The following is a 25,000-nucleotide window of genomic DNA, read 5'->3' as shown; positions in this document are numbered from 1 at the left end:
GAAATTACACTTGAGGAGAGAAAACCTGCCCAACAACAGAAATGTAAACAAAACACTCGATTCTAGCCTTTTGTCACACAATATCGCCCATTAGTGCCTAACGTAAAGCAAATACTAATGCAGAATTGGCATTTAATTCAGCAGTAACTATTGCTGAGAAGAATATTCAAAGATCCTCCTATTGTCTTGTACAAAGGGGCAGATCGTCAAAGGATATACTCGTTAGAGTAAAGCTTTAACTAGCTATTACAAGTGGATAGGAATTGTGCTGGCCTGTCACCTCATTGTTATCTCTGAGTTCATACTCTTTACATCCTCCCTCCTTTCGACAGCATTTTGCACCATTAAGGTAAACTAGTTTATCCATTAACAAGGTTTCTTTAGCCATACTCCGCATTGGTTCGAACCTTCGTGATAGAAAGTCGCTGTGCGAGGTGAGTGCAAGTGCGAAGACGAATTCTGCGCGTTCAACGAATTCTCCCCACCAGAAAAAACCCTTTTAAGGCCTGCAGAGGAGTGAGTTATAAGGAATAATTTGCTTGGCCTACGTCACTTTTATGGGCATTTTCTGCCGTTACAGGTATAACCAGGAGTAAGGAAAATGACTCGAAGAGCTGATAACGCGTGCGTCGCACACGTATGCGTTGCTCAACTATTTTTGGTCTGGGACGGGGCTTGGCTATCTGATCTCCATAGCTGAAAATTAGCGACGTTTAAGCTAGCAGATGAGAAATCACGCAGGTTTTGTTTTAACCAATACCTGGGATCTGAGATCAGCAAGGGTTATTGATGGCTGAGAAAAAAAAGTACGAAATCGCCGAAAATTTACTTAATAATGGACATTCCAGCCCCACAATCACACCCACGGGGGATCGGTTCCGAACCAGATTGTCAATAAAGAGCGCGTCGTCACGTGACATAGGAATACTTTTCAGTCTTACAAGCTCGCTTACCTCTTTGGGACTCGGAAGATATCGACTGTTAGACCTTCACGGTTTCCGCTTCCCACTAAGTTTTCATACTTCTTATTCTAATTGCGTGATCGAAGAAGAAGCCATTATATCGAGATACAGACTGTTGTTTCATCTTGATCGGAAACTCAAGTTAACACTATTGGTCTAAGCTCTCCATTGAGTTCTCTTCCATTGCGTATCCGAGGGCGAAACCTCGCCAGAATCGCTTCAGATCCGAATGAGAGGCTAGCAGAGAACATCCAGTACAACGAAGTACCGAGGTGAGCTGGCCTTTTTTAAAAAAACCGTCTGAACTTTTAGCGCGCGTTTTAAAACCAAACTGTTGCCTTTTCATATCAACCTGCTAACTTAAATTCGAACCCGGAGTTGTAGTTACGTTTGTCGTTCTCATTAATCGAACTTGGGCCGCAAGTGTAACAAGCTGTGTCGCTGAAAATCAAAGCAGTCAACTGTCACAGACTCGATTCAAATATTAAATACTTCAGCTGCAGTATACACGCTCGCTGGGATGAAGCAACTTTTCCGCATGCCATACTTGCACGTCATCTTGTTGTTGTGTTGTTGCTGAAATACGCGCTTTAAATCTCTGAAGTTTCATTACATCTTGAGGCTTGAAAGACAAATTGAAACAACTGATATACGCACGGTTATGCACACTTTATATAAACCCAATACATTGAGAGAAACGCGGAGTCATCAGGTTTATAATTCAAACGGTGGCCGGTTTAATACTGATCAGTATTAGCGTCTACATAAACTACAATAACCACATCGCAGTTTTGGGTGTTGACGGGGGCAGAATGGTCTACACAGAAGGTTTTAGGAGACTAGTATTCCCTAGATACTGTGTAATAAGAAGACGCAACAAAGATATTGAACTCTAACCAAGTGACAGAATAGCTATCGGTAGCTTTTGTTTGAATGTCATTCAACCGCAAAACTTTTCTATGAATGCAAAAGGTTAAACCACAGCCTTTGATTGATCAGTAAACTTTGTCTGAAGCCCAATGGCTGCTGCTGTGTAACATAAGTGAGTTATTCCTTTTCAGAGAACCCAGTAATTTAACTGAGACAGTTGAGCATCAAACGAAATTTGCAGGAACACGACCGCGAAATATAACTTTTTCAAGCGCGCAAGACGCCATGGACGCAATGCGTACACACAATTTTATTTCTAAAACATGATAGATCGGTGTCAACTGAATAATAGACAGCGCCATAAATTAAATGTTCAATCTCTGTAAACGAGACAGCTGAATGCGCCTCTTATGAAAGAGTATCTTACGCTTTTGGTCGTCATCACTTTATACTTTCTTTTTGCGCTTTAAGTGCATATCATTTGCAGTGGGTTAAACTAAATTACTAATTCAAGAGCGATCGCGCGAGACGTTAGTATATGCAGTTCCAAACGAGAAAGCGAGGAAGCTTTGCCCTCTAATAAACTTTTCCGTTCGTCTTATCGCTGCTGCCATTTAATTAGTAAGAAAGATGGGCAAAAAATTAGGAAGAGTGGGAAATTTCAGGCTCTAGAACCAAAAAGCAAAGACTTATGGCGGTTTGAAAACTCGAAATTACAAGGATTTGCATATATAAGTCATATAAAACCACATGAAGTGACTAGAGGTCAAAGTGTCTTCTTCCCTCACTAATCCCTGTAATTTCCAACGTCAATAAAAATTTTCTCCTAAAGAACATAAACCTGAAACTTGGCGTGTACGTGTGTTTGTAAATGTTCTTTCAATCCCTGATAACATTATGCATTTCCAATGACTAAATCATTATGTTCTTGAAAAGCACATCATGTGACCAATTGTTTCTTGAAATCTAGACACGGACAAACTAGTCTTATCCTTCTCGCAAAGTTCTTCGCTTTGATTATAGCCGTGGCCATGTCGTAGTTTTTAGTTGTTGTTCTTGCTCTTCGTGTTCGTATTTTAGTTGTTCTTGTTCTTCTTCTCTTTAGACTTGTTGTTGTTGTTGTTGTTTCACTTGTTTTGGTTCTTTTCCTTGTTGCGTCGGTCCATAAAGATGCAAAAATAACTCGGCCAACGCCTCAAGGTCTTCTTAAAATGATGTCTTTTCTCTTGACTTACTGTGCGTCTTAAACTTGGAAAGGGTGAGTGCAAACTTACCGATATGCGAAGAACTTTTAAAAATTTTACTTTAAGGCAATTATCTTAAAGTTTAAATTGAAAGTGCATTAAAGTTCAAAGGTTTGCATTCAGAGGTTTTTCTGTGATTCAGAATTAGGGGCTAATCATAGGATTTCGGTTATTGCATATATTCTTAATTGCCGATGGCTTGTGTTTTAATTAGCAGGAGCCCGAAATTGTAGAACCAAATGGGTGATCCACCTCAGCTCAGCGTCATAATACCAAAGGAGGGAGAGATCTCAACAGACGGACTCGAGTTTAGTGAGAATTTCTTCATAGACTTCTTGCTACTGACGGTTCAACAGTGCGAATTTCTGAGTTGCTATCATCACCTACTAAAGCCTAAGCAATATTATTCTAAAAGAACCGGTTATGTTTACGTTGGGAAAATAGGAGACGAAACAGAACAAGAAAAGTTGACAATCGGTCTGATGAAATGTAGCATGGGATCCGGAGTTGGCGGGTCAGCGGTGACTGTGCAAAACGCAGTCACCACTTTGAAGCCTAAGGGTGTGTTTTGTGTGGGTTTTTGCGGGGGAATGAATGCCAAAAAAGCCAAATTAGGAGACGTGGTGGTGTCAGCCAAGCTGATCTCGTATGCTCCACGTAAGGTCACTGAAGGTGGCATTGAACTACGTGGTACAATTGTCCCCTTGGGTAAGAAGCTAAATGACCTCCTAAGAGATGCAGACCATGGCTGGAAACCACCACTACAGAACCTGGAGGAAGCGGGGAAAGCGGTCAATGGCACCATGCTGAGCGGCCCTGTGCTAGTAAATGCCAAAAACGAACGTGCCAAACTGCTGGAGGAATATCCTAACGCGATTGCAATTGAAATGGAAGGCGAAGGTAAGATATCACTCAAGTAACGTGTTTAATTATCCAAGAGACTGCCCCATGCTTGGTGGCAAGTCCGAATCCGCCTGGCCCCAGTTGTTTCAAGGCTGGATAACGCTATCCAGCCGATAAAATGCTATCCAGTGGATAAATATCAACAAAACAAACCACACGTAGCCCCGTAGCTACCTAGCCCCTGGCTTAGCTTCCTAGCCGTGTAGCTCTGGAGCCGCGTATCCACGTAGCCACAGATTCCAGGTGTGTTTTGGAGTGGCAGGGTATTCTGCAGTTACTCTTAGCGTTATCCGTCTTTCGAACTACCCACGTCTGGCCTTATTCAACTTCGCATATTCCTTTAGTAAGATATATCCCACTCAGTTTAAAAAGATTTACCCGTCTTTTGAAATCTGCAGAAATAATTCCGTATTTTTTTATCTCTTCGTTAGGGGTGTATACGGCAGCTCATGATCTCGATATAGAATGGGCCGTCGTAAAAGGCATATCGGATTATGCTGATGGTACCAAAGACTCAACCAAGGACTGGCAATGTTATGCGAGTGTGATGTCAGCGTCGTTAGTTGCTCATGTGTTAAGGAAGCCCAGAATTTTCAAAGACTGGCTCCGCCATGATGGAGGTAGAAAGTATTTTAAGGGTTGAATTCATACCTAAACGGAGCTTAGACAGCGTTTACAAAGTTGAATGTGGTCTAAGAGGGTTGTATATACAATAGGCCTTTTGCAACAAACGATCACACGGTACAAAATCCACCATACTGGAGGGCAAGCTCATTATTGTTCCCGCACTGGGACGTTAAAACAAAGAGACCTCAACCAGTCAAGCTTGACTTGCCTTTGTTTTAATGTCCCAGTGCGGGAATAATAATGAGCTTGCCCTCCAATATGGCGGATTTTGTACCGTGTGATCGTTTGTTGCAAAAGGCCTATTGTTATTATGTGTTGTGGTTGGTGGAGCTGGGGAACGGAGGAAGTGCGCGTTGTACAACCGTGACAGTAAAACGTGTTCTAAACGGAGTGTACCCGTAACTGCACAATATCTTGTAATATTAGGATTTCAAGTCTTCACCTAGAGGAGGCTGGTGTCTCATGTCATTGGACGATAATGAGATGCTATATGTAAATGTCTTCTGGGCAATCACCCCAACACTGAGTTTGTATGTCGATGACTGAAGGCTTAGTTAGTTTTTAACTCACAAAGATATAAATTTGTTGGTTTTGACGTGTATTGTAAACTAGCGTTTCGTACATTGGTCCTTCCTGTCTGGCCCAATGAAAACACCGTGGTTAGCGCGAGTGTGGGTTGATACATATCGTGGAGTATAGATTAATTATAGTTTCACCATAGGTGAAAACTAACATGGAAACACTTGATTTACAGCGCAGACTGATGATAAAAGAAAGATTCCCTTCAGCATCCATATATACCAATTTTTTTGCCAACATTCGCATTCGAAGCAAAGTAAAGAAACTAAATTGATATGGTTCCCTATTTCCATTCAAAGGTTCTACAAAAAGAAGACGCGATTCCCAAGGTGAGTGTTTTTCTTTCACACCAGTTGTGTGTTCTAACCCTGAGCAAAGGAAATATTCCATTATTTGCTAACAGATTAAAGCCTCTCCCCTAAGTAGAGGCTCGATGGGTTTTCGTTTCAGGTGGGTAGACTCCACTGAACGATACGAATGCAGGTGCAGGGCTTTGTACCTGCACTCACCTAACGATTAGGGAGGTTATCAATTGAGTGTCGAAAGTAATCAGACAGTTACTTTGGTTTTGGTTTTGCTAAGGTTTGAGATTGGCTGAGTAGTCCAACTAACTGGTAAGTAATTGGTTTGGATTCAGACACTCAATTCAGTAAAAACCACTCTATTTCCTGGTTATTTGTAACAGAGTATGGTTTAAATTATCTCTGGTGCTCTTTAGGCGGCGTAATATTTTTATCATTTTCGTATTAATTTTTTGCCGGTTTTTTTTACAATATTCGCTTTTGAAGTGAAGCAAAGGAAACTGATGTGGTTCCCTATCTTTAAAGGTTCACCTGGCGAAAATCCTGCTAGCCCTCCAAAGAAAGCCCGCATGGATTCAGGTGAGTGGTTCATTTATCGATTTTTGATTTGCCTTGCTCATTCTTGTGAATCGTAACCATTTTAGAAACAATAAGATAGTGACAACGCTTGAAATATGTAAGAAAACACTGGCTAGTCGTTTTTGGTTTAATAAGCAGTCTATAGCGTTATCTCAAGGCACTTATTCTACGTTTGATTATTTACAGTCAAAGACGGCCAAGTGTCTGTTGAGGATATGGAGGAGCTGGCCGTACAACTTGGGGATGAGTAGATAAAGCTAGGGCGCCGGCTGAATGTTAGACATTCAGTTCTAAGTGACTTGAATAGGAATGCACAACTGTACCCTGACCTTTCGGAGAAGGCAAACGAGATGTTGAGGAAATGGAAAACCCGTGAAGGAGACTCCGCCACATATGAGGTTTTATATAACGAGCTGTGCCATGACCACGTAGGACGCAAAGATTTGGCGCAGAAGATCTGCTGCCATTAATTGAACTAAGAACACTTAATTAAACTCTTAATGCTTATACCACTCTATGTTAACTTTAATCGAATCACTCGTTAGGTTTCTGAGTTTGTTATAGACCGTGCGCGCACACTGACTGGTCAAAAACCCATGTTTTATCAGAGTAAAAAAAATAGAAAAAAGTCTTTCTTTGTTGTTTTTTGTCACATTATCTCTATTTAATAAAACCAATGAAGAACCCTAAGCCATGTATTACACTGTGATAAAATACTCCAGACACTTGAGAACACTCGAGAAATGTTTTTTTCTACATTTCCCTCGTGTTCTTTAATACCCGTCGCGTTTTGTCACCGTTTAATACACTGCTTAGGCTACTTTATTTGTTAATTAAAGAACACCGCGAACACTTCTGAGTAATTTTTGAAAGATTTCACGCTCATATCAGCCAACCAGACCACAGTAGAGCCTTTGTATGTTCAATGGTACTGCATCCAACCTTCCCATCGATCGTGCGTCCCGAGAATGTCGCATGGAGAGGAGGCAATTTCAGGCTGTTTTGTAGTTTTAGCCCGAAGTTGCCTCGCATCCATGCACTTTGGGATGCACTGTAAGGCAAACATTCTGAGGGACAACAATCTCACCGTGAAAGGGCTATCGTAATCTTCACGGCTTTTCAACTGCCACTTTTATTTTTCCAGTGGCCAATCCCTCTATGAGACAAGCCTGCAGTGAATCATGGTAGGTGTGCTCATCAAAAGAAATATCCAGTCCAAGATGATGAATACACTCACCATGGCTCCCTACAGACGTGTCTCACAGAGAGAATTGGCCATTCTAGAGATTTTAAGAGTTTTAGCTACTTAGAGCTTGAGTGTTTAAAAAGATTGTTATTACTACTCACATATTCTTACTATAACTAGAATAAGAAACAGTATCGTTTACTGACATATTTTCATGATTTTTTTTGTCTCGTAAATTAGTATTTCTTTCGATTCATACTGTGGAAATTGAAACAAGGTTGGGTACAAGTTATACGAGTTAAGTACGCACTTGATTAAATTCAATTCATGTTAATTCCTCAAACTGAGCTGTGATCTAAAATACATTATTTTACATCCGCGTCTATACGATGTAGTTATTTACAGCGTCATTATGACTGGAGCACCCTTGTGCCGGGTTAGTAGCATAACCCAGTGGTTGACCTGTCTAAAAACCCTTATCCGATTGGCTACACTAGTTATACGTAAGCACTATCGCCGATACAAGGCTCTTGCAGCGCGTGCGCGGTTTGTCCCGGTGCATTATGGGCCACATCGGTTAAAACAAAACGGTAGTCGATGTTCAACGGAGCGGCCACTGGGTTTTGCTGTTAGAGATCTTTCATCAATGTTTCGCGGTTTGTGAGTGTTCACCTCTTTCACAACATTCTTGATTCTCAGCCAGTATTACAAACAGAGTTGACGAAAGGCACGAGTTAAGACGCATGTGGAAGCATTTGTAAAGAAACTGCGTTACTTTTCGCGAGTGCTCAAACATCGCTCACTAGTTATAATCAGGATAAAGTTTCCTCTTTGATTAAGATTTTAAAAACGTATCGCATTTTATAGAGTACATGCCACAGACTACTTTTTTCGCTATATAAGAAAATAAGTCGAGTTTGTAAATAAAAAGATAAACTTTGTGAAAACATTGCTTTGTGTTGCTTAAGACCTTTTTACCGTGTAGAACGAAGACTGGGCTAAACAGCGACCTTTAAATCGGAGTGCGAGCAAGAGATCGAGTACTATAGTGTAGCCTGGAGACAGATTTCCTCCCGAGGTTTATCGAGGCCTCGCGTTTTCTTAGTTGTTCCTACGTTTTTTCTGTATTCCCCACATGGAGGCCTGTTTAAAACCTGATGTGAGTTTGAATTTCTAATCCTGATGGAAATGGTTTTTGATTATCAGGATTCCGTCCATCGACAGCGTCTTCACTCAGCTGGTCGGTAACAGGGGTCATCATCATCATCATCATCATCATAGACTGCGAGCAGTCTCTTACTTTTCCTAGGGTTCCGAGGGTTGCGATATGCGAGGGGCGAGCGCGAGTGGCGAGCGGCGAAGCCGCAAGCCGCGAGAAGCGCGGGCGCGGAGGAATAGGAAAAAGGTTTTTTCCTGCCTCTCCCCATTCCCTCCTCGTTTCTTTCCCTAATTTGAATAATATAAACAGTTCCGCGCGCCGAGGATTTCAGGAACAAAAACCGACTACTCGTAGTCTAGGGAAGGTTATATTGCATTGATTGATATAGCAACGTCCTGCAAGCATCTCAACCTCGTACGGCTATCTTGATTTCGCTAATGTCTCTTAAGGCCTATTAACGCGATTACACCCTCCGACTTTTATTTCTCACGCTGCCTGCGTCAGGTAAAAATTAAAGTGAATACATGTCGTATACCCGAGGGGGACTTCCATGTAAAAAAGGACAAGGGTGCTCGTCGTAACGTTTATGGGTACCTCTTAGGATCTTCAGCCTCTTCAGGTCTACAGTGGATCGAAACTATCGCGCTGCCGTTTAGGCCATTGAACCGACGAATATATGACAACAAGTAATGCGTTGTAGCTCCCTAAAAAGCTATCTCCCTAAACCCTTTCAGCCCCAAGACTGACTTATAGATTTTACTCTGTCTAACGCCAGACAATTTTACTCGTCAAAGGGAGACCCTTTGATTGGTGCCACTAAGGAGTGAAAAACATTCCAGGCCAGGGCCACAAAACAAAATCTCCGCATCTCTTCAGAGTCCTTTTTGAAATTTCTGAGGAGCATCCCTTCTCTTTTATGTGGGAATGTGCCCCCCCCCCCCCCCCCCCCCCCCTGTGGGATCGTATACATCTGTTATTATGGTCTAATACTGCTACGATTGTTGTAGGTTAAAAAATGCATATGTCGATACCACCTAGAGCGAAGAGGACTTTCAAAAATCAATGTCCCAGTCAAAAGAACTGATTGCTCCTGATTAGAAAACTATATACAATACCCGAATCTAATGTAAGTAAAACTTACTCGTTAAACCCTTCGACTCCCAGTAAAAAGCAGCAAAGGGTGAACAAACTCTAACAGTAAACTATTCTTCTGAGAGTAATCCTATCTACTTCTGTATCTCGGATTTTCTTCTCTACTCTTTCCAGAAAAAAACACTATTGTCCATCTTTTCTCACTGTTCTAAAAAAGAAAAACATGTAAAATTCAAACGCCTTCTGTGCCATACGGCTGCGAGATGAACTCATGCACTGATCACAACAAAGTGATTCTTAGCGGTTTGGAGCATTCTTGCATCATGCTGAAAAGAGTGTTTATACATGGGTATCATCAGGATTTCCATCTGGCTGACCTAAAGAAAAAGAGAGATACCGTTTATTAGATTGACCGCGAGCGGAAAGAGATCAAAAGCCATGCAACTAGTGAAAATGTGTTCAAATCAGTTGTTTTATAGCTGTAACCCTCTCGAGTCTAATCGTAATTGAAACGAAGCATTTCAAAGTAGATGTTGTGGTACTACACCTTTTGCATAAATGGCGCCTTTATTTGAATAAGCCTCACATTCATGTGAAAAATCCTTTGTCTGGAAACATGAGTACGAGGCTAAGGATGTACAAAGTATTATTATTCAAATCTAGACGCCATCAATGCAAAGGATCTATAAGTAACAGTGAAAGACCACATAAACTGCCTGCAAAGCGAACCCGATAGCACGATACATTTAATCTACTGTGCGGAGAGGGGAGTAACAGGAGGGAATATGCATTACGTTTTAAAAATTTAAAACAATATAATTACAAATCTGTATAGTAAGTGAACAGACTACTTAGAACAGCTTTTTTTTATCAAGAGCGGGAAAAATGCATTAAGGTCATACACGTAGAGTACCAGTGGGAAATTTCACACACCTTCCACATTCTCTTGACCAATCTCTTCCAAGCTATCAAAGGTGACGTCGTCTCCAATCAGGACAAATGGGGCCCAATAAAGGGGATCTCCGAATTTCTCTGAGTGCCTCAAAGTAGCTGTGGCCTGATAGAGAGCTTCGCTTGTTTTCTGCCCGAGCTTCAAATGCTGGTAGAAGCTGCGCATGAACTCGATGGTGGCTTTGTCATCGATGGCCCACAGCGAGGCAAGGACTGACGTGGCACCTGCACCAAGAAATGCGCGAGCGATGCCAATAACACCCTCAGCTCGAATGTGACCTCTTGCACTGTGATAGCAGCTGAGAACAACAAGTTTTGCTCGCACTTTAGCATTCTGTACCTCGGCCATTGTAAGCACAACATCTTCTTCGTCAAGTATTGGCTTACGTTTTTCAGGAGGAGGAGCGAAAGCAATTTCACCTGTTTGGGCATCCCCGTGGGCTGCAATGTGGACTAAGGCTGCTTTGTCTAGCACTTCTAGAAAACGAGCTTTTGTCGCTTCCTGACCGATAAGAGGCTTAACTCCAACCATCTTGGCTATTTCTCGAGCCTCTTCGTTGGCTTTATCTTGTCTTGGTACCGGCTCTGGTTTCTGTCTTCCTTTGAGTTTCACCAAGCCAACGTCTGGATCTCCAACAACCACAGCTCCATTCTGATTAGGATATTCACATGGACACTCAAAGATTTCTTTCATTATTGACAAGGACGGCAACACTCGTATTCTGTGTTTCTCTGCCAGACTTTCGTTGTTTTCGTCTCGAAGGGCCGCGAAAGGGACCCTATGGAGTCCTTCATCAGGAACAATTATGAGATCTTTGGCCGTTTGATCGTGGAATGCGCCGCCTAACAATACATCAAAAAGTTTCTCCAGCGCACTTGGTCTATCTGTTGGAGTGATACACTTAGAAGGGGGACAATCTGTTAGGTTTTCCAGTTCTTGCAATTGGTCGTTTTGTTCATTCTTGTCTAAAAGTCGAGCTTCCCTCGACAGAAAGGAGCGATCTTCGCATTCCACAGCCTTAACGCCAACGCCAATGTCAGCAAGTGCATCGCCAAGCAGATTCTTCCACTCGGTTGCTTCGCCCATGAACTTGGGATCACCATTTGGCTGAAAGCTCCAGACTATCACATTTTGTTTCCCTAGTCCAGAAAGAGCATAGTATATGATGCGACCCTCTAGACGTGAATGACCTCACGCATCTTCGTTCCACTGAGGTTTTCCCTTTTGACTCGTCTTGGGTCTTGTTGGCCGTACGATACCACCATCATGTCAGCAAGAGCCGCGGAACGTGCACGCTCTGCGACCAGTATTGCTTGTTCGTCTTTGTCTTGCTGAAGGAGACACTGTATGTAGAGACGGTAAGTGCTGGCCTGCACGTCGCTTAAAGAAATCTTGTACTCGTCTTTCTCAAAGAGAAGTCGTCTCACTTCCGCGTACATGGTAGTACACTGTTCCAAGTGATCGCAGGCAAGTTCAAACTTCTGGAGCTTTGAATACGAGGTTCCAAGGTCGAAGTGGCAGGAACCTCTCTTATCTAACCTTCCCATCTTCTCAGCAAAGCCCAAAGCTTTTTGCTGTAGTTCGATGGCTTTTCTCGGTTCCCCTAATTTCAGATACACCTTGCCAAGATTTAAGTAGCCAGTCATTTCACCATCTGGTTCTCCTATAGAGCTTGAAATCGAGATTTGCTTCTCATTATGCTTAATGGCTTGCTTGTAATTTTCAAGGCGATAGTTGACCATTCCGATATTGCCGTGGGCGGCTGCTTCTCCCTGTTTTTCCTCCAAATCTTCACAAAGCGAGAGATGTCGCAAATGGCATTCAAGTTCCTTTTGATGATTTCCAATGCAGTTGTACGCTGTTCCTAGGTTTCCAAGCATTGCTCCCTCCATTCGCTTGTCCCCGACGGCTTTAGCGTAAGGTACGGCTTTCTCGTATATCTTGACAGCTTGTGAATACATTCCAAGGGCTTGATAGGCATTTCCTAAATTGGCGTATGAGGCACCTTCTAGTGGCTTGTCTCTGATAGCCAGAGCGATATCAAGGCTTTGCTTATAACATTCAATTGCTTTGTTGTAATTTCCAAGCTGGAAATGAATGTTTCCCACCTTCTCGACCGACCTTCCCTCTCCGCCTTTGTTCTCTAGTTCCCTGTTGATAGCGAGATTGAATCCGTGATGCTCCAGCGCCTTATCAAAGTCTCCTTGGGAATAGTAGATGCTTCCCAGGTAGGCGTTGCCCAGCCCTTCTGCAGCCTTGTCACCGGTTGATTTTGAAATTTCCAAGAACTTTTTTTGCATCTCGATGGCTTCTTCGTAATTGCCTAAGGATCTATGGGTGTTTCCTAGGAATCCGTAGGCAAAGCCCTCGTTGGTTTTATCGCCCATTTCTATCGAAAGCTGCAGCAATTTTTCCAGATTCTTTTGTGCTTCCCTGTTTTCTCCCAGAGAATGCTGCGCTCTTCCAATTCTTCCAATAGCACATGCTTGTGCTGCCTTATTCTTCAGCATTGTTGCGATGGACAACTGGGCTTCATAATATTCAATCGCTTTTCTTGTTTCCCCACGACAATGATAAACATTTCCAAGGGATCCTTTTGCATTTCCCACGCCAAACTTGTTGCCCATCTCTTGGTAGATTGTTAGCTGCTGTTGATAAAGTGCAAAAGCCTTGATATAATCGCCTTTGGAAAGATAAACATTGCCGAGATTTCCACAAGCTTTTGCCTGACTCTCCTTATCCTTGACTTCCTTGGCCTTTGTAAGGTGCTTCTCGTTGTGAAGAATGGCCTCTTGATACCGTCTAGTCCTGTAGAAAACACTACCCAGTCCACCATGGGATTCACCGATCGACAGCATATCTCCGACGTCCTCAGCAACGGTAAGACTTTCTCTGAAGTATCTAATCGCACTTTGGTTATCGCCCAGCTCGCCACACGTGACACCTAGATTGTATAGGCATTTCCACTTTTGCTTTTGGTATCCTGTCGTGGAATTTGTATCCAAAGACTTCGTATGAAATTCAAGACCTCTTCGCAAGTCTCCTAACTTGGAAGAGGCACTGCCAATAGAAGCATAGGCCAATGCTTCGAGATCTTTACGACCATTTTTTTTTAGAAAGGGAAAGACACTTCTGGCCGTAATCAAAAGACTTCTCATAATCATCTAAAGCGAGAAACACTTCGGCGAGTTCGCCACAAACTTCAGCCTCTATGATTTCCCTTGATGTCCCCTCGACCTTTAATAATGCTTGTTCTAGTAATTCTGCAGCTCTTTTATAGTTGTTGGAATGCTTTTCTCTGGCAAGAAGCTCGCGGGCACTTGAAAGAAGAGTCGAGAATTGATCTTCATCTTCTGCTTTCCTTTCTAGTAAGATAGCCGACGCACGTTCCGTTTGCTCTTCACTTATATGCCCTTGAGAACTATGAGTATCATTTCGTCTGGTTTCCATGTCTCAATCAAATCATCTCAGAAGAACTGTATTTATAATTCTCTTCCATACCGTTCTTGCCGCAGCAATGACACGACCATTGCCTTGGATTTGACGGAATAAATAGGGGCCAATCATGATTCAACAAAAACAATTCCAATGTTTGTTCATTGTTAATTTACGCCACATGCTTTCACTTACGATGTGGAACTTAACAACAGCTTCTCGTGAATCAATTGCAAGGATTGCAAGAGCTAGTTATTGATCTCTTAGTTTTTTAACTCAAAATGCTGTTACAAATTCAGTTTGTTTTGCCCAGTAATCTGATTTGTAGCAATTATTTAATATTCTCTCGTGCCTTTGTTTTCCTTAGTACAAACAGCTTAGTGACAATTTGAAATGACATTTTTCTTTCCACTATTAAGTTGTGGAGAAAATGCGCCCTTACCATAAGGTAATATCGATAACCACATGGTAAGGGAGCAGGCTTGGCACAATAGTGTGAACACTCGCCTCCCACCAATTTGGCCCAGGTTCGATTCCGGCGGAATCGAACCTGTGGGCTGAGTTTTTTGTTGGTTCTTGCCTTCAACCGCCGTTTTTCTCCTGGTAATCCGGTTTTCTTCCCTGCGGCTGAAAAACCGTCATTTCCAAATTCCAAATCGATTAGGACCGAGAACCCGCGTGAAAACCAGCTAGGGCTGATGTGGCTTCCTCTCTAAATATTGAGGGTAGTACGAGGAAGCAAACTTCCCTCCTTTAATGTACGCTGCTGACTGGGCCTACTTTGCTCCATTATCGCTGTTGGACGCTTTTTGAGTTTCATTGGTATGCTAGTTTATGATTCGAATATACACGATCGTTAAGTTTATTTTTCGACTAGATGAAAGTAATGCAAGGAGTCCTACTCTTTCCGAAAATTTGCGATGAAATGAAATCGAAAGGATATGGGGTTTTTGCGTAGAGGGCAACAGTTGAAATAGGTTACCGTGTCGGAGTTTGTTGAGACTCATTACTGAATTATGGCGGACATTTTGCTGCCATGTTGCAATGTTTTTGTATTTGTTTTCGCTCGCTTCCGGGATCCCTTGTGTGCATAATACATTTACTTTCATTTCGTGAGCGCAGGTCTTCGACGGGTGACCCGAAAACCATGACCCCTGGTCCGCGGACCCCCACTACGGACTGGGTCTGCGGACCACCTACGGACCGGTCCACGGACTACCTCCACTTACCCCCCCACGGACCACCCCCAAAATAGTATAAAAAACAAAAATAAAGATTTCCCTTACTGCTTCTCCGATAGATCACTCGCGTGGAGTCGTGTCGGTGAAATTTCGAGCTTTTATACGCTGGGAAAAATGTAACAGACCTGGGTTCAGTCTCGGGTGCAAGGTTATCATTTTACATTCCTATTTCCTTTGTTGTGGCTATAACTATGCATGAAACACCGGGAAAACTCTGGGAAGCCTCGAAATTCGTGCTGCTTTGAGTGCATTTCCTCCGCCATTTTGCTCGGCCTACTCTCCCGCGGGTTCATTAACTCGTCCCAGGCTTCACAATTTGCTTAGCGGAATTTCAAATATAAACAAGTTCATAGAACGACCTAAAATCACGCCTTTTGCAGCCCGATTAAGCCACAAACAGAAGGTAAGAACTTTATTTCCTTTTTCCATCAGTATCTTCTCCCCGAAAACAGCACTTAAACATTGTTTTGGGGGTTGTGTATTTAGAAATGTAAGGTATTGTGACAAAAGTTACATACATACATAATGTATGCTACTCCATTTGCATTCAATTTGGTCATGTGAATATATTCCCTCATGAAATACATATTTGGCGTAGATTTTTATTTTCATTTTTTATACAATTTTGGGGGTGGTCCGTAAGGGGGTCAGTAGGGGTAGTCCGTGGACCGGTCCGTAGGTAGTCCGCGGACCCGGTCCGTAGTGGGGGTCCGCGAACCGGGGGTCACTGTTTTCGGGTTACCCGGTCTTCGACTTACCCGTTTTGATTAGCTTAGAAGCTCGTGTATTACTACACCGTATTTCAATGAGTTTTTGATGCTTTTTTGCTCCATTTCCCCAGAAAACGAAACCGTATTATTTTGGCTTCAGTGGCCAAAATTATTTCGAAGGTAGTGATTTGGCAGCAAAATGTTCGCCATAATTCAGTAATGAGTCGCAACAAAATCCGACATGGTCACCAATTTCAACTGTAGCCCTCTACAAAAATACGGAATAACAATATATAACAATATAATAACCCCTATCACCATATAATAACCCCTATCACCATATTCTTAAAATAACTTGTATCAAACCACAAATCTCCCAACCTAATCACCCCGAAAACGACGATGAATATTATTTTGAAATACAACACCTTGCTTCTCTTGTGATCAGCTCGCTATCGATGAAAAAGCTATAATATTTTGTAAATTAATAGCGATCACTTCTTCCTATTAACCAAACGAGATAGACACTTATTTCGCTGATTCGCTCGCCTCATTAGACGTCTATTAGAGTGGAACGCATACTTTCGCTTTAGAAGACGGCAAAGCATAAGCCGGACTGAAATTGATTTACTCGTTTGCTGTAACTAAACGCACACAGGAAACCAACTCGTTTAAACTCACCGCCTTACACCAGTTTCAAACAAGTTTCGATGTCTGTTTCGATGTCCTGTTTGTGAGGATGTTAATTTTTCGCATGGGCGAACTTTCGCTTTCAATGTCTTCCGAGAAACAACCAAGGGACTTTCCCCGAAAGTGATTTCATGCAGAGTCTTCCCTAAGGGTATTTTTTTTCAGGGGAGAGAAGGAGGCTTGAGAGGGACGGAGATACTGAGTGGGGGATAGGGAATTTAACTTCCCTTTCTTAAAGAGAAGAGTCAATAAACTGTTATGGTCTTTTATCTCTTTAGTGACGGAAGAATAAGACTGTGTGCTTATGGTAGAACTTCATGGCGCGATAAATTTTTATAAAGGTTTGGTAATTAACGTTCACTAAATATCTATCATGTGATGTCGAAAAATGATCTCGGTGGTTTACCATCTTATCCCAGAAGGGCGTGAGAAAGAAACAAGATATTTATTTTGATTATGAAAACGAAATTCTTTTTTTAGCCTCACAGGAAACTCCAGGAACCCACGATTTCAGATAATTATTTCAATGGAACCTTTGCATGGCTCCTTCAAACTACGACAAGCTAACAAGTCTGTCAGAGCTTTTCGCTTCACACATTGTGATTGACCTTGTAAGTTTCCTTTAGACGTAGAAAACACGTTCCTCCAGCCCAAAATGACTCTTGGGAGGGGACCCATTTAGACGAAATCTGATATTTCCGAATTCATTCAATTCGATATTCAAGCACATTTGTTAATACAGATTGATGTTGACGTGCAAATGAAGTGGTTTCTTTGAGACAATTTTTCTTGACCAATAAACGAACTTACGTAAACAAATTCGTTGACCCATATTTAGAAGGGGCAAGTCCCGTAACGCAACTAAAAGCGAAAGTTGGAATGCTGCCCGGGGATTTCCTGCACCCAACCCCTTGCGTTGTTGCTAGGGCTTTAAAAACGAAAGATTCACTTGGTAGTCATTTGAATTGCAAAGAGCCATTACTGCATCATCTAACGCCAGCACTCTGTGAATATACCCTTGGCTGTATCACGCTTGGGCCTGAGGTAATTGTATGACATGTACACTTTCTAATTATAAGCCAGAGTTGCGATATATTAAGTCAATTTTTGGCATATGCAAAATAATCTTGAAACTGAAGAAAGGAAATTTCAAAACAGTAGTTATTCACGGAGAGGGGAAGCAAAAGGTACAATAAATAACACCAGACTGGGGCAAGTAAGACAAGAAACGTTCATAGATGAAGTAGAAAATTAGAAAGAAAATTTTCTCAACGTCTACAGCTCATTCTTGGTGTGTGACTCACCAGTGTTCACTATGTTTGTAGCAAGTGAAACTTGAGTTACGTATATAAATAAGGTCGGTATACTCTACCCGTTATATTTTGCATCAGAATTAAAATGCCTTGCATTTAGCCAAGCAAGGCATTAATTGCGAGAACCTCAACACAAATTCAACGGGTTCGGTGATCTCAATATAATCACGTTAATTCAAATAGCTCTAAATGTTATTTGCAAGCGGCTCGGATTCCTTCAGACCGTAGTTTTGATTTATGCAACGCTTTATCGGTAATCAAATTGTTTGCAATGAAGTTAGTGTAGATTAAAACGTTAGCGTGTCTAAATTATTTTCACTATCAGTTGAAGGTACCTAGTTGACAAATTCCGGGATTTCTACGAAATGACCCCACAGTGATTTGGGTATCAGACCGCCCGCGTCATGAAAGTGTTCTCTCGTGTTGCAAACTTTCCATTTTATCCTAATTAGTCAGAAAAACTATTTAAACATATTAAAAAATCGCAGTTCATAAACAGTTAGTTTTTTCCGTTTATTGTAATAGATTCTGGCACGTTTTGTGACTTTTTCATCTGGCAGTTTATCAAGAAGTGTTCTCAGTTCTCAGGCCGAAACCTGAAAGTCCTCCTGAAAGTCGAATCTTTTCGACTGTACTGAGCGCCTGGACGAAAGGAAATGGAAGACGAACACGACATTGGTATGTTTATCGCAAGTGTTTCGCATTTCTTTTACCAGATATATTCCTCAACAATACTTGAAGATCCGGAAGCGAAGTGGATCTTTCCTGAAAATCTGGAAACTTTTATTTCTCAAAAATGCAATAAAACTGGCCCGAGTCTACCCACCAAAACCAGACGCAAGTGGAAAGGTTTTTTAGGGATGCGGGATGATTCTAAGCTAATTACTTTGCAAGTATATCACTGACTAGGAGGCAGCTATTTCTGTCTCTTTATCTATCCATCAATGTGGCTCATATATCGATCACCCTGTGCAAGCTTTTACACAGTCCAGGTTGAGGTGCACCTTTATAGTGTATGTATAACAAGTTTCAGAAGTGTTTCGTAGACGTCCTTGATGTGGAAAGCTTCACAAAGTTATTATTTTAATTTACTAATGTGGTTCACGGCTAGATTTCATCCTCTCATATTCATAGATATCGACTGCCTGTTGAAAGAAGGAAGACCTACCGTGAAAGACATCGAATGCTTAGCCAAGGAACTAAGTGATAATCCTGACGAATTAAGGAAGTTTTACGAGTTACTGGGATTATGCAATGGTGAGCCAGAAGACCTGAAGGGACCTTGTTTGGATACCACAGATGGCGCACTAATTCTCAGGCATCTCGAGCTTAACCAAGAGAAATGTAAGAACATTACTTACAAAGGACTAGCCGCAGTTTTGGATCACTCCTTTCACAGAAGAGATCTCGTGCAAAAAAGTTGTCTCATTGAAAAAGGTAAAGCGCTGAAGTATAACCCATATACTGATGCTCTTGATCTTTTAGATAACATATTTAGCCACATAGTTGGTTGTGTTATGTTTCCAACATTTAATTTGCTAATGGGCCATTTTAGAAGTGCGCAATTGACACATTTACACGAGCCTGAGTTTTCGTTATAAACTCAACCCAAAATTCTTTCCCTCCCATCCTTACAGGTTTGATTCCTACCTATATCCTGGCAAGAGGCGGAATATCCGTAGCAGCTTATCGAAGAGCTCTGAAATCAGGTAAAACTTACGATAAGCGCGTCAAAGTGTTGTTGATCGGAGAAGACCGCGTTGGGAAGACCAGCCTTGGCAAAGCTCTCAAAGGTGAATCGTTTAAAGAAGATGAGGCTAGTACAGATGGAGTGCTCATGAGTGAGGCCCTCAAGAATGCTAGCGAAAATCCTTGGAGAAATTCAGAAGCTCATAGAAAGTCGAGTGCATACAAGGTGAAGTGTGCGGAGATGATTCGCCACCAGTTAAGAGGATCAACAAATCAGCCATCTCAAGATGAGACAACAGGAAAAGCAAACATGGAGTTAACAGCCATCAATCAAAGTACTCAACAACCAGGTGTGCACGTTGTACTTCTTTCACATAAGCTAAAATTTAGCTTATGATACTGCGGCGTCAAAGGATAAAGCTTAAGAGCCGTTAGGTCTAGGATGTATAGACTTTGTTTGCTACTTTTTAGGTGAAAGGCCTGGAATTGGACGTCCTTGTAGAGGAAACGAAATCTTCGAAAACATTTGAAGTAATGGTTCATTTAGGCCATTTCTGGTTAGCTGATGAATTCACCATTCATTGGCGACGTGAACTTAATTTACAATCAGACACAGGGTATTGAAAATCACATATTTTTATGTCTTAAGAAACACACCCCGAGTTACAAATTAAGAAACAAAGTTTATTGATCAAGCCTAGTGACATATAGGTTTCTGACTACTCCATATCTTGACAAAATGTCAACACTCACTAGTATGAATGATGACTGGGAAAAGAAAAGTTCGTTTTTAAATTCCCGTAAGAAGCTCAGATGTTCAGTTCCATTGCAAACTGTACGACCTTCTATATAATTCTTATAGTTTTGCTTTGTGTCCCATTGCATTTAGCCTCGTTACAACTGCAAGTTGATGGAAATTTGGAGTTGGACACCATTGCAGACGATATTTCTAGTTTACTCGAAGACGATTTTGGAGATGACGAGGTCGATAATTGCAAAGATAACGACTCCGATGGAATATGGCCTGTCATTTGGGATTTTGCTGGCCAAGCTGTTTATCGTGCCATTCATCCCATCTTTATGTCCCCGGAAGCTGTGTACGTCTTGGCGTTTGATCTATCAAAGAATTTGTTCGATAAGGCAGGAGGGAATACTGGAGGCAAACACTCGGTACCGAATCCTGACGGTGAAGATTCAAATCTAGATCATATCATGCGGTGGATGGACATGGTGCACTCCTTAAAATACTCTGCGGAAAGTGAGACTCTACCACCAGTCATCCTTGTGGGTACACATGCCGACAGTGTCAAGGAAGACCCCAACAGAATCATGGATTGCCTTTTGGACAGATTCTGCAAAAATAGACTGATAGGTGAGCATATTGCAGGGAGTGTTGTTGTGGACAACACACGCGCTGGTAAGGCACAGGAAGACCCAGGAATTGTCCGTTTACGTCGGCAGATATTGGAAATGGCAAATAAGCTGCCGCACACCAAAAAGGAAGTTCCCTTGCAGTGGCTCAAAATAGAGAGCAAGATTCAACACGCAGCAGAATGTGGAGTAAAGTACATCCCTAAACTTTCCTTTAAAGAAGAAATCGTGGAAAAAGTTTGTACAATTCAAGTGGACGATGTTGACCCGATTTTGAACTTTCTTCACGATCGTGGCATCATAATCTATCACGAAAATGCAAATGATCCAAATGGCTTGGTGGTGCTGGATCCGCAGTGGCTTGTAAACGTGCTTTGCAAAATAATAACTGTCGTCCTGAGCAGAGAGGAAAAGATTAACATCCGCAGCCATCGCAAAAAGCTCAAACAGAAAGGGATTCTAGCAAAAGAGCTTCTTGACCATGCCTGCAGAGAGCGGGGCTTGATGGAAGTTGAGCAGTCATTGCTGTTTCTGATGGAGAAATTCAACCTTCTTTTTCGTTGTCCTAGTAAGGACAAGTAACTTCCTTGGATTGGTCTGCTTCAAAAGTGTGGTAAAGTTGCAAGTCTGGTCACAAGACAAGTTGGACTCACTCTGCAATGATTCGGGATTCCTTTCGGAGGTGTACAGGTTAGAACCTCAGTCCTTCTATCTCGAGGGTTGATCAAAGTATTATTTCACATCACAATACCATTTCACAATCAAGCATACTGGTGACAAGGATAAATATTGTGATATTGTATTGATTTCCATCAGTAAGAAGAAGACCAATTACCATCGCATGTTGTCCTTCAATATTTTCTCTGGTAGATACAAGCTATTTATTAGCTGGAATAAAAAAAGGATAAGATTAACTTAGTGCTTCAAGCTAGCCTGGATACAGTTGTTTTGGCTAGCATTTTGAGGCCCTCTTAAACACTGCACATTCGGTCCTTATTAATTGTCTAGGTGGGCTTTGAGCTGAGGAATCGTGAAATAGTTATTGATAACTAAGCTCACGTAATATTCTTTTTTTTTTCTAGTTGCTTGGAAAGGAGTTTGGAGACAATGCGCGGCGAGTGCCACTGGTTGCGTTCACTGTCTTGGGATTTGTGCGTTCAATGCAGATTGTGCCCTGGAAAGGTAGACTCCAGCACTGGCAACTGTATCTGGCACGACACAAAGGGATGTTTGCATGACGACTGTGCTCACTACATTCCTTTGAAAAGCCGCAAGTTCTACTGTCCAGATGCTAAAGGCGATGAATCCTTCTTGCTTGAAGAAAACTTCGAACCTTGGGTTCAGGTGAGGAGGGTTTTTCTGGCTTTCGTGGCATGCCTTACAAATGGAAGTACAATTATGACTTTGTGAACGGCACGACAAACGGCAAAATTTATTTGAATTCATCTGGCATGTTTCGGGTCAAATGTAGTCATTTAGTTGTATGATGAATGATTGTGCTGATACAACAAAATAAGTTTACTCAGAGCGGTCTCATATACACATCTTTGAGAGTGAGATGGGACGTTTGTTTGTCGCTGTCGGGCCAGTTATGAGCTCTCAGCTCACCCATCCAGCCCATGTAAACCAGGAGATTAGAGTATAGTTCACGACACAAGGAACGTTCATGTTCTTCCGCTATCGACCAATGTTTCCTTTGTCTGTCTCCACAATGAGTGTAGTCCATTGAAATTAAGACCAGTCATGTAACGTCTTACCCAGGGTAACAAAAGCATATATATGCTTCTGAGGGTACCTTATAAGCAATATCAGTACATGTTTGTAATTACCTCAAACTGATCATCTTTTTTCAGGCCGTGAATAACAACAACACCGCGAATGAATTTGGTAGGTAGTCTGTTATGTTTGTTACTGTCCCTTGGCAAACACTTCGAGACGATAATGTGATGCTTTACTGCACCAGTTTTAATTATTCTTAACTAAGTGCATCCTTATTGGCTTGGTTTCGTTTTAACAGTCTGTTTTCTTGTTTTATACATACAGTTAGCCGATCGCGGTCTTCACCTAAGCATTGTCGGAAAGCGTCAAGTCCTTCAACCAATGCAAAACAGATTTTGCTATTAGCCGGAGAATGGGGATCTGGGAAAGGTGGTCTACGAACCCTTAACAGACAACTAGCAATAGAACTGGCGAAAAACGCCAAGCTGGCGGTCAGTTTCTATGTTACAAAGTGCAGTGAAGAAGAAAAGCAAATTGCGTCAAGCCATGGTATCACTCTTTTAAAAGCAAAAGAATTACCTGGCTATGAAGACCTTGATCGACTTTCCTCTCCACCAGAAGAATTACCAGAGATCGACATTGTGGTTGGGAATGGGGCGAGACTCGGGAAACAGGCCCAGCTGATCAAAAGATTCTGTCAAAAATGCGTTTGGGTTCAGGTGGAGCATACAGCTCCCGAGGAACTCGCCATGTACAAGGATTATTCTTGCAACATCTCGAGAGGCGAGCAGAAGCATCATACGGAGGTAAAACTGGCTGACCTTGCTGACATGGTGGTTTCAGTTGGACCAAAGTTAACGGAGTTGTACAAGACGTATTTGCGTCATTCTCCCAACAAGACGGTCTTTGAAATCATTCCAGATCCCAGCATCTTCCACGAATTTAGAGAATGCAAGCAGGCTAAAGACGACAGAGAGAAATTTAACGTCTTGGTGTTTGGTCGTGGTGACGCGGACGATTTCAAGCTGAAAGGATTTGATATAGCTGCGAAAGCGATTGCAGAGCTGAAGGACCAAGGGTACCATCTCTATTCTGTTGGTGCGCCAAGTGGGAGTGAAGAAAAAGTGACAGAGAAGTTACTTCAGCAGGGCATTTCTCCTCGTCAACTATCCGTTCGTGGCTTTATCGAAAGCAGGGAAGAGCTAGCTAAGTTGCTATGTCAGGTGGATCTTGCCATTATGCCATCAAGGACGGAGGGCTTTGGTCTGACTGCTCTTGAGGCCTTATCTGCCGGTCTACCAATTCTAGTAGGCGGTAACTCGGGATTTGCAAAAGCTCTCGAGAACATGAAAAATCCCTTGGCTTCATCGTGTGTCGTGCATTCAGAAGACGCCAAAGAGTGGGCTAAAGCAATTCAAGCCGTGAAGGAGAAACCCAGGTCAGACAGGTTACATGATGCACAAACATTGAAGGATGATTGCGAGAATTCCTTCGCCTGGTCAAAGCGATGTGAAGCCCTCACGGGAGAAATGCTCTCTCGGGTTACAGGTGAGAAGTATATTACATTCTCTAGTGATAAGCTTAAATCAGAATTCCCCCACGGTCTTTGTCTGTCTGTCTGTCTGTCTGTCTGTCTGTCTGTCTGGCTAGCTGGCTGATTGCTGAAGTACGGCTCTCTTTTAGTTTTAGGCAAAATAATTATACGGAGGAGAACAGCAAGCTGTGGGAGCAGGGATGGCGCAGTGGCGAGAGCGCTCGTTTCCCACCATTGTGGACCGGCTTCGATCCTGGCCCGGTGTCATATGTGGGCTGAGTCTCGCCACGGGTTCTCCTGTTGTCCTCCCTCCACAAAAAGCATTCTCCAAATTCCAGTTCATCCAGAATAGAGGACCCAATTGAAAACCAACTAAGGCTAATGTGGCTTCCTCTCTAACTATCGTGAAATATTCATTTAAAATTTCCAGAAAGAAAAGGTGACGACAAAGATAGCGGTGAGCAAGGAGATGAAGCCGCAACAGATGTGCAGTGTGTCAAATACATGGCAGAAGAGAACGAGCAGGCAACACAACCTGCATTCCCACTAAGCCGAAGACCTGGGACCTGTAGTGGCGGTATGTTACAAACAAAATATGACTATACACCGAATTCATAATGGTGGATCGCTCGGGCAAGCCTCGGCACGAGAGCATGAAAACGAGGCGGGTGAGGATAGACACTCTAGTTCTAATATGGCGATAAGTGAAGCGAAGACCTGTACAGCTCCAGTTTTACTAAAGGAAAGTGATATAACTGAAGCTAGTGATGCGGGAAGGAAACCAGCAGAGTTGGGAAAAGCTAATCTTTTGTTTTGGCAGCGATTCAAGCGTGATCGTGCGAA

At 42.3% G+C, this 25,000-nt stretch overlaps 1 protein-coding gene and 2 pseudogenes across 3 annotated transcripts; 2 read left to right on the top strand and 1 right to left on the bottom strand.

The window, feature by feature from the left end:
* Positions 1-927: 927 nt before the first annotated feature.
* Positions 928-8,202, top strand: LOC138003674 (5'-methylthioadenosine/S-adenosylhomocysteine nucleosidase-like). 3 transcript variants are annotated; one of them, XM_068849874.1, is made up of 6 exons: positions 928-1,234; positions 3,291-3,976; positions 4,411-4,599; positions 5,485-5,514; positions 6,013-6,066; positions 6,253-8,202. In XM_068849874.1, exons 2-6 carry the CDS (start codon positions 3,316-3,318, stop codon positions 6,315-6,317), a joined length of 999 nt encoding a protein of 332 aa, XP_068705975.1. In that variant the 5' UTR covers positions 928-1,234; positions 3,291-3,315; the 3' UTR covers positions 6,318-8,202. The 3 variants fall into 3 exon arrangements, with proteins under 3 accessions (XP_068705975.1, XP_068705973.1, XP_068705972.1); XM_068849872.1 differs by having other exon boundaries at positions 3,294-3,976; positions 4,411-4,603; positions 5,486-5,514; positions 6,253-6,467; XM_068849871.1 differs by having other exon boundaries at positions 4,411-4,603; positions 5,486-5,514; positions 6,253-6,467.
* A 2,226-nt stretch (positions 8,203-10,428) lies between these two features.
* On the bottom strand, positions 10,429-13,905 carry LOC138004288 (tetratricopeptide repeat protein 28-like; annotated as a pseudogene).
* A 3,608-nt stretch (positions 13,906-17,513) lies between these two features.
* Positions 17,514-25,000, top strand: part of LOC138002962 (uncharacterized) — a 14,228-nt pseudogene continuing 6,741 nt past the window's right edge.

This window comes from Montipora foliosa, chromosome 5 (assembly GCF_036669935.1).
Source record: "Montipora foliosa isolate CH-2021 chromosome 5, ASM3666993v2, whole genome shotgun sequence".
NCBI classification, from domain to species: Eukaryota; Metazoa; Cnidaria; class Anthozoa; order Scleractinia; family Acroporidae; genus Montipora; species Montipora foliosa.
Note: the sequence above shows the minus strand (reverse complement) of the source record. Positions and strands in the feature narration are given on the sequence as shown.

What these genes read in the sequence shown, in the direction of transcription:
- LOC138003674 (XM_068849872.1), top strand. Translation starts at nt 3,316, where the DNA reads ATGGGTGATCCACCTCAGCTCAGCGTCATAATACCAAAGGAGGGAGAG. An exon ending in CTCCGCCATGATGGAGGTAG is followed by an intron (nt 4,604 to 5,485) that starts AAAGTATTTTAA and finishes TCCATTCAAAGG; the next exon opens with TTCTACAAAAAGAAGACGCG. An exon ending in AAGAAGACGCGATTCCCAAG is followed by an intron (nt 5,515 to 6,012) that starts GTGAGTGTTTTT and finishes CTATCTTTAAAG; the next exon opens with GTTCACCTGGCGAAAATCCT.